General features: G+C 34.9%; 1 protein-coding gene across 1 annotated transcript in view; it reads right to left on the bottom strand.

Annotated features, from left to right (window-relative positions):
• Positions 1-6,278: 6,278 nt before the first annotated feature.
• Positions 6,279-9,824, bottom strand: part of LOC148952551 (gem-associated protein 5-like) — a 73,053-nt gene continuing 69,507 nt past the window's right edge. The window contains exon 9 of the mRNA XM_089089009.1: positions 6,279-6,594. Within this exon, the coding sequence (XP_088945135.1) occupies positions 6,433-6,594 (162 nt within the window). The 3' untranslated portion in view covers positions 6,279-6,432. The remainder of the gene's footprint in view (positions 6,595-9,824) is intronic.

Genomic DNA, 9,824 nt, shown 5'->3' with positions numbered 1-9,824 from the left:
TTTATTTTGCCCTTTTGTGATATTTATTTATGGAAAATTTTATTTTTGACCTTTAATTTTAAATCCTTTGACCTTTAATTGAATTCCTTTCTTTAATTGTAAATATTTCTTTTCGACAGTTAATTTGGCTTGATTTTAAGTGTTTTTTTTTATTTTTAGGTATTTGACTTTGAATACGAATTCGGCAATGTTTTCCTTCTTGCCTGTGATTTTAGTTTATCCCCCACCATTTCTTCTTCTATTTTTCTGTTTCTATTTTTGCCATTATTCACACAAAGTTCATTTTAGTTCTTGGACTTGAATATTTTTTTTGAATTCCTTTCTTTAATTGTAAATATTTCTTTTCGACAGTTAATTTGGCTTGATTTTAAGTTTTTTTTTTTTACTTTTATGTATTTTACTTTGAATACGAATTCGGCAATGTTTTCATTCTTGCCTGTGATTTTATTTTATCCCCCCCCCCCATTTCTTCTTCTATTTTTCTGTTTCTAATTTTGCCATTATTCGCACAAAGTTCATTTTAGTTCTTGGACTGTTCTTTTCTTGCTGCATTATTTGTTTCTTTGTTTGGCTTTTTCTGTTTCTTTTCGACATATGAAGCGAATTTGGCTCTATTAGAGCTTGTGATAGCCTTCGGAAAATAAATATTATCTTATCTAGATAGGGATGTTTAATGTTATATATTTGGTCGTTTCTTAAGTATAGTTTTTGTTGTAAGGTGTAGTTGGAACCTCGGATAACTCAAAGCTTTTAAGAATACAAAGTTAAAAATCAATTTTAACCCCTGATTTGTATTAAAATCATCATTCGGGACAAATTTCAGGGCGGTGCTAAAACGGTAATAAATGGTGAATGGACAACGACATTTTTTCGGCCTGTAGTAAAACGTCCTGAAGTAACGGCCTGTTGGCATGCAGTAGCCCTATTTAAAAAGATCTGATTAAGACGCTATTCAATTTCCTCAATGGTTACACTACATATATTTCCTAATTGCATTGATAAAGGAATGATAAAATTTCAGAGCTCCAACTTTGGTGAGCTTAACACATCTCAATATCAGAGCTCTTTAAAAATTGTTTTGTTACAAAAGTACAAGTTTTCTTTAACCTTAAGTTTTCTTTTTCTCTTTTACAAAATTTGTATTATTGGTTAGCGACAACATCAAATTTTTATTTTCAGGTTTGGACAGGGTTTCCACCGGACCAGAAAATTCTGTAAGGTCAAAACTTTTAAAACGTAATTTCTTTGTAACATTTGATAGAAAAGTCCCTTTTTTAGGCAGGGTGCCTTCATTTCGCAGCTAAGAGCGATACTTAAAAAGTGGAGGCAGTTGTTGCCTGAATATTTTGTAGGACATCTTTTTATGTAATCTTATTGAAAACTTCTTCTTCAAATTTTGAGAGGTACTTTTTTTGTATCTTAACTAAAAATTGAAAAACCCTTCCTCGTTTCGAAATTTTAATCAATAGCAACCCGTTTTCGCTTTTGTAGCATAAACTGCCATGCATTGGCAAAAGTTGTGTCGTTTTGGGTCTAATTTAGCCTTTTTTTTCTTATCAATTGTGAACGACACTTTGTGCTCGCACAAGTAAAATGAAAATAAACCATCAATTAAAATACATTCACCTTTAAAAAAAAATCCCCAAGAATGTGGAGAAATTAAAGAAATGAGGTACATGTTATGCATAGAGTGTATATTATGCACCATGTATCCTATTTGCTCAAGTTTTGCCAAATTGTGCCTTAGTTTGTTTTCAATTTGTCATAGATTTTGATGTAATTTAGGATAGTTTAAAGAAAAAGATGAGTAAAATTGTAGTTTCATTTAGCATAATCAAGATAAACAACTCAAAAAGATATTCGTTTTGGACTTAATCTAGACGCTACATAATCTGGACTTAATCCAGATTTAAGACACTACATATTAGATACTTATACAGCGAAGCAAACATAATCAATACGGGAACATGATTAACTTAGTCTTCCCTCTTTCTTGCAGTCCTTATAAGGGTATTCTGGATTTCACAAGAACTTGGGTCAGGAATCGCTCTTTTGATCAGAAACAGTTTTCTGATTCATTCAGTTCTATTATTTCAGTTCTATTGCGGAGCGGGGAGTTAATTATCTTAACTCAGAACACTGACACTCTGCTCCAGTACTGGTATGGGGTAGACAAGTTATTGTCAGCACAAAATTCGGTAAAAATAGTAAGGATTAACTACAATTTATTTCTAAAAATTAACTACAAACTGATTAACCTCTAAATCTGCCTCACTTTATTATGAAAAGAAGACATCCTCACTCTGCGTTGGAAGACTCAAGGTCAACATAAGGAGAGTATTGTTTAAACATCTTAAACAGAGGAAGAAATTACTTTAGTTGCCCTGACTTTACGACGCTTGGAACAAGACTTTTAACTAGGTCCAACAAAAGCTTTTATGGGTTGATTCAGAAATCAGCCTCGGCCTGGAGCTTGACATGAAATGGTAAAAAGCTTTTTATTACCTTTTGTACTTGGTGCTCCTAGACCGCACCCTTTTCTAAGCTTTCAAGCTCGTAGAGATTAGATTCTGCGATAAGATGCATATCTTGTATGCTCCTAAAGTTCCAAGAGTCTGAAAAATCAATTGTAGATGGATAGGTCTTTCTAGGCCTCACCTGACTTTCGCTAATGAAATTAGATCCTAGTTTTTGAAGAAGAAGACGGAAGACAAGACTTTAATTTATCGATTTTTACTTCCACACTTTGAAATTCAACGAATAGTCGGTTAATCATGGGTAAAACGTATTTCAAAAGCAAGTAAAATAAATATACTTTTGGATTGACCAAAGCCCAATAACGATTGACAGCATTCACGTCCTTTTCTTCTAAAAATGGCGTGTTAAACACTTAATGAGTGTCACCAATTGTTCAATCAAGCGGTCGATAACTGATTCAAACATCAACCAGCTTTTTGCGCATGGATAGAGCAGTTGATGCTCAACAACCTGTAAAAATGCTGAAATTCATTCAGCTCTGCTTGTCACTTTGCACTTTTTTTCAAGTGGAATTATAAACGTCTTGACTTAATTGCACAATGTTTCATGGAAGTTTTTCGTAGTTGGCAAAAGAACAGAGGGGAAAAGAATGACAAACACAACAAATTATGGCAAGCCAGGGTAAATCATTTTTAATTTCAAGTGGCCAGGCCATTCCGTTTGCCTAGCATTACACTGGCATTGTCCAAAGCGAAAAGGGTCTTCAAACCATTTGCAACGGCATCTTGAAAAGCAAGACACTCTTCCTTCAATTCACCTGAATTAAAGCAAAAATAACGACAAATAATCGCCAAGAACTTAGATCCAGTCCTGTAAGCACTTTCATCGACTAAAATAGTACTTTTCACTTTTTTAAACTAATCACTGCATTTCTCGATGGCAAAAGGAAATATCAAGAATGTCAATACTCATTCAGTTCACTTAAAGCAGGAACAACGAAATTTTCGTCCCCCACAAATGGGTTACTCAGAAAATATTTAATTTATTCAAAAGCGTATGATAACTGAAGCAAATATTCAAAAAAAGGACATAAATGTAGGATTTATAGGACAGTAACATAAAAGTGGACTCTTACTTAGAACGTCACCAAATTGGTACGAACGTAACCTCGGTAGCAACTTTAAGTGTAATATCACTGTATTTCTTTAAACAATTAAGCTTCAGAAACTTCCAGATGAGCCTTCTTTTCCGAGCTCTGAGTGTAGAGGAATGGGACTTGCCATATCCCAATATCAAAGCTCTCCAGAAATTGTTACAGATCGAAAACAACAGAAAATTCTAAGCACATAGTATTCAATTTAGTTTAATTTCCCCTCAACATTTCCTGAGAGGTTCACCTTAATACCCATAGCCTTTTTGAAGACCCAGGATCAAACATTTCCCCCTATCCCATTAACAAATCCTAGAAAACTCCATTGCTTACAGCCCTTATTTCAAGGACTTTAGAGGTCTAGTCATCCCCAGAGGCACTATCATTGGACCTTTCAACTATACTGAACAAAATATTTGTCTTAAAATTTTGATCGGATTTATTTGAGGGGAGGGCAGCAAAAAAGGGCATTGCAGGGGGGGGGGTAGGTTGCTCTCCAGTCACTTTTGACACTAAAGACCAGAAGAACTTAAAAATGACACAAGAGCTCTCAATTACCAATCAAATGAACCCCCTACGAAATTGGTATGTTAACTCCATCCATACGAAGTGGCTTGGTGAAAAAAAAATCCATCAAGCTCATTTCGCTTATTACTAAGGGGGTGCTATAAGCGGTGGCTGGCGTTTACCCCCCGCGGAAAATACCCCTCCCCCCCGGTGGAAAATAAGGCTTTCCAAATTTGAGAATCTTATTTTTTTATTTCCGTAGGGGGAAGGAATTTAGGTACTTGTGTATTATGCACCACTCACTCAAGTTTACGCTGTATAAAACTCGAGAACAAACGGGTTTTTTCGTTAGTTTTTTTTTCAGCTTAGCGTGAGACAAAGAGAAGTGACAGAATATATGGGAAATATATAATTTGGGCTATATATTTGCACATACGGGGGGGGGGGGAGGTAGTAAAGTATTTGGACAGTTTGAAGTCAGAAAAAAATTCTTTCTAGGTATGGCCACTAAAAAATTACAGAACAATAGCGAGGTATCTGGAAATGTTGTTAACTAAAAAAATTTATAAAAAAAAAAAATCCGAGTATAAAGTGAATGTAATGTTTCATTTAAGTGTTTTTTTCCAAGTGTTAGGTGTTTTTTTTTTCAATGACCGTTTTTACAAGTATTAAGTTAAATTATTAGGTTAACGTATTGTTTCATTTAAGTGTTATATGATGATCGCTGATCAAAGTTTATGTTATTTGTGCCTTTCATTTATGTTATTTTACTATGTTAATGACCGTATATTTGGCTTTAAAATTCACTTCTCTATCTATCGATCTAATATTCAGAATAATTGTACTAAACACATTTTTCACGCGGGCCCGTTATAATTTACCCCCCCCCCCCCTAATATGAAAACCTAAAGCCCAAATTTATTTCTAAAGTAAAGAAGAAACTGAAGTAAAAACTGGTGTGTTCTTAAACTTTACACATCGTAAACTTGAGAGTGGCGTATAATACGCAAGTATCAAAATTCCTCCCCCCCCCTGCGGAAATAAAAAAAATAAAACTCAAACAAAATTCTCAAATTTGGAAAGCCTTATTTCAGAGGGGGGGGGGTATTTTCAGGGGGAGGGGGAATTGCGGGGGGGGGTAAACACCTAGAACCGCTATGCGATACCTATGATGTTTTACATAGATGACGATAGGGGCCAGAGGTCACTCCTACATGGGCAACAAAAATACGTCAAAATGTAAATAATGAAAAGGAAGGTATTTCTATTTCAATTTTGATAAAAACAAATCTTCTGGCAGCATCCCCACTCCAAGAATTTCTTGGCGGCGTTCTTTAGCCTGAGAAGTTTAGCCTGTAGATCCAGAATGACTGAGTAACTATTGCAATAGAAACCAAATAATATAGGTAACTGACAGGAGTCTGATCTTTCGCGATTTAACATGAAAAGATTAGAATTGCTACTAACGCCACATGCTACTAGAATTGCTACTGCTAAATTAGAAAATTATTAACGCCAAACACAGCGTAATGGCCGGCGAAAGTATTAAAAGGGTCTCTAAATAAGCAGAACCGTTCAAAGAGAACTGGATAATTGATATGATAAGATATAGGCCTAGCCTGATCTGTCTATTTTTAGCACTTAAAAGTACTGTCTCTGTGTAAGTAATGAATAACCCATGATATTTTTGGTTCTAGAACAAATTTAGCTCAATAGGTCTATCCAGGTTGCACAAAGTAGGCCTAGGTTTAAACTGGTAGAACTACTAGTTAAATAATTTTGGTCTCTTTACCCGCATTTCAAATTGCCTAAAAAGGCAAGTATAGGGTAGGCTAATCTTCTGTTTAAAAGACATATGCAAGGCTTTTAAAAACATATATAAGACATAGAAGGCCTTATAATCTCACCAGACGCTAGACGGATTTGGTGATTTTTTTTTTTGTACGAGCCTGAGTTTCACTCTTATCAGTTACCCATACTCTTTGATAGAAACAATTATAAAATTCTTAATATCATGTGATCCATTTCATCAGTGGACGTTTACACCAATCTATTTCCTCGGAATCAACTTCTTTTTGAAGGGCAAATGCCTCTCTTAAAAGCTAAATTTTGCTAAATTTCAGGTTGAAACTCAATTTATAAATACAATCATTTTATTAACGGAATTAAGTGTTAACACTTAAAGGCATATTCTAATTTTAGCACGGCTATGAAGGCATAAGTAATCAGACTTTAATCACAGAGGCAACTTCAATCATTTTAAGTCACTTCTAAAATCTCTTCTCGGCTGTTCAACTTTACTGACTGAGCATAGTAAGTTTACTAAAAATAACAGGCAAAGAGTCCCCAGCAGCAAGCCCATACTCCACATACACAGCTTTGATATGAGTAAGCATATCTTCAACTGATTCAGAACTGAGCAATGAAGCAGCAAGACGGCCACTTAAATGGATCAGCATCTAAAAAAATACATCAAACTGATTATTTTGAAAATAAATTAACACACGACAATATTAATGCTACCCAGAAAATTTTCACGTGTTAAAAACTGAAACGAAAATGAGGGGGGGGGGGCTCATGATATATTTAATTCAATACTGAAATGAAAGCATAAGGTACTCATGAAATATTTTATTGATATATAAAATTAACTCAGTAATATTCTGTTCAAAATTAAAACGAAAACGGGGGGGGGGGGGGGGTGCTCATGACATGTTTTATTGAAGACTCAAATGAACTCAGGAATATTTTATTCAAGACTGAAATGAAAGCACGTGGCACTCATGATATTATAACCCACCAAGGATATTTACGACCCAATATGATCCATAATCTCATGAACCCTGATAATCAGGAAGCGCTAGCGAGTTTCATTTCATAAGCGCCTCGGGTTTTCAATTTCAGTCTCAGAAATTTTCAATTCTTTTGAGCTGAAAAGAAACAATTTTTTTCGACTCTTGAGCACGTTTGAAGTAAAAATATTTTCCTATAAATTTTGCGATTTTTTTTTTTTTACTAACCGAGTGCACTATGGGCAAAATGCCTATATGCATCCTTCTTACATTCATCATCAAAACATTTTAAAAATTTATATTATCAACCTTCTTGTCCAAAATGATATTAGATTAAATAACAAAAACACAGTAGCGCATAAAAATCTACATAAATATAATATTTACTGAAGCTAATTAATTAACTAAATGATGTTTATTAATAATAAATAATTAATGTATTGTCATCAAGGTCAAAACGTATACAAACTTCAGGTCAATTAAGGAAACTGGGTGATATAATGATTATAAGATTCGACCTAACTAGAAGAAGCTAAAACAAAGGCAATTTGGACTTAAAACAAAAGAAGAAACTTTGAATATTTTGGTATTATGCCAATCCTTGGCTTACCGTGGCTTTATTACAACTAAATTTGTGAATTAAGACTCCTGTATGCAGAACTTGTACCACTTTCGGCCGTTGACTAATGGCAATACTAGAAATTTCAAACTTCAAATAGCTATGGCTAAGAGAGAATCCAGAACCGAAATGGAGAATCATTAATATGGAACTATCAATTTAACTGAACTATCAACTAATTGAATTATCAATTTAATTGAGCTATCAATTAATTTAAATACTTCCAATAGTTGTTTGGACTTTTATCAGCAGCATACCATTATTTTTATACACGATGAAATAGCAATAGTAGGCTAGGTAGTATCACAAGTTATTAGCGTACCAGTAACGAAGAAGCATTATAACCGACAGATTGACACCGTAACCATGAAGAGCAGAAAAAATCTGACTATGACATACAGTATCGAAAGCTTTTGATAGATCTAAAGCACAAAGATATATACTCTTTCCCTTAGAAGAATTCTCAACGAGCAAAGAAGATAATACACGATGTGCATACTGACAACCTACTCCGGGCTTAAATCCAAACTTGTTATATCTCTCAAGCATATTATTAGTCACATAAGGTAGTAATACATGCTCAAGAACTTTACTAAAAGTAAAAGTAATAGGTCGGTAAGAAGAGCAAATTAAAGGAGAATTTCCCCTCTTTAAAATTGAAGAAACAGTACCACACAAAAAACTCTCCAGTACACTAGAAGTGCAAATACACATCTGGAGAGGTAGGGTGTATATGGTCAATAAGGGGGGAGCAATCTAATAAAAGGTGAAATCTAGATATACCATCATTATCAACATTACCTGATTTACGTTTCTTAATTGCTTCAACTACGGATGAAAGAGAAATGGGAATACAAAGACGCTGAGGTAGGGGGGGGGGGGGTACTAAAAATAACAGAAAGAGAATGAGTATACAAAGAATGGACATGGTAATTAACATTAGAAAAAATAGACAAGTAATGGCCATGCCAAGCACATGCAGGAAGACAATCACTACTTGGCACATCATTTCTAATCGACTCAGAATTAATAACTTTTCGCCATTCTCTCTTTGACACTGGAAAATCCATACCACGATAACGACTTGAGATATTTTTTGTATTCACTGCGCGTCTTACGCTTAAGGTCAGATACAGTTCCACAAGGTGGTCGATCACATTCATTCCAAATTTTTAACCAAAACTTTGCTTTATTTTTCAAAGTTTTTAAATTAGGATCTAAAGACCAAATAGGTTTTTGCGTACCACGTCTAACACGTTGCAGGAGCACTGCAACGGCCTCGGCATCTTTTAGACATTTAATTATGTGATTATAATAGCAATCCAGGTCCTTTTTACAATTCACTGGTATAGAGCACTGGATCAGATGATAGGGAACTCGTATAACAGACAGCATGTTTGTTAGTGTAAACGCATAGAGAGGGACATCAGCTTTCTTCCAATTACTATTTTCAGACCATTTTGAAGACCGGGGTACTTCACAAAAACTTGCAAGGTTTATGTTAAGCGTAAGAGTAAGTGAAATAGGGAGACGGTCTAAGTCTTGTTCTTCAGCATGTACAAACACTATTGATGTAGTAATACTAGATGAGCAAATAATGTAATCAATATTGCTCTTACTGCCTGAATGGTGAATGTAAGAAAAGGGATGAGTTTTTGGTATAATATGGTAAGATGGAAGGCAATCTTACAACGAATCACTTCTCACTGACGAATGATTTATATCCGTATTGAGGTCACCAATGATAATATACTCTAGAGAAGTAGAAATAATTTTTTCCACTAAAAACTTGAATGTGTTGCATGCTTTGGCATATCTAGTCGTCGATCTGGCAGAACGATCATCATAAGGAAGATAAGAATTTATGAAAACTGTAGTGCCCATATGGACAGCCAAAAACACTCATCCGAGTAAAAAATCCCCCGCGAAACCAAATTCGGATTGCGTTTAAAAACACAAGCTAGCCCACCGGATGGGCGGCCTCTTGTGGCTGTGGGAGTAGCAAAAAACATATCATGATGTTAATGCTAAAGTCTGTAAGAAGATGCTCCTGTAGACAGACCAAATCAAAATCATTGTAGAGCTCATCAATAACAAGTCCTTATCCTTTGTACCATTAATATTAAACGATATTATTGAAAACTCCAAAGCCATTGCAAAATGGGGGTGCACAACATTAGTTCCTTAGATACTGGGCAAGACAGACTATAAGGAGCATGATTTTTACCACCGTTAGCACACTTGAGGACAGCGCGACATGGACTATCCTTAGTAGAAA

The sequence above is a fragment of the Artemia sp. Qi Xiang Cuo genome, chromosome 5 (assembly GCF_049724085.1).
Source record: "Artemia sp. Qi Xiang Cuo chromosome 5, ASM4972408v1, whole genome shotgun sequence".
Taxonomy (NCBI): Eukaryota; Metazoa; Arthropoda; class Branchiopoda; order Anostraca; family Artemiidae; genus Artemia; species Artemia sp. Qi Xiang Cuo.
The sequence above is the reverse complement of the archived record's forward strand: the minus strand, read 5'-3'. Positions and strand labels throughout refer to the sequence as shown.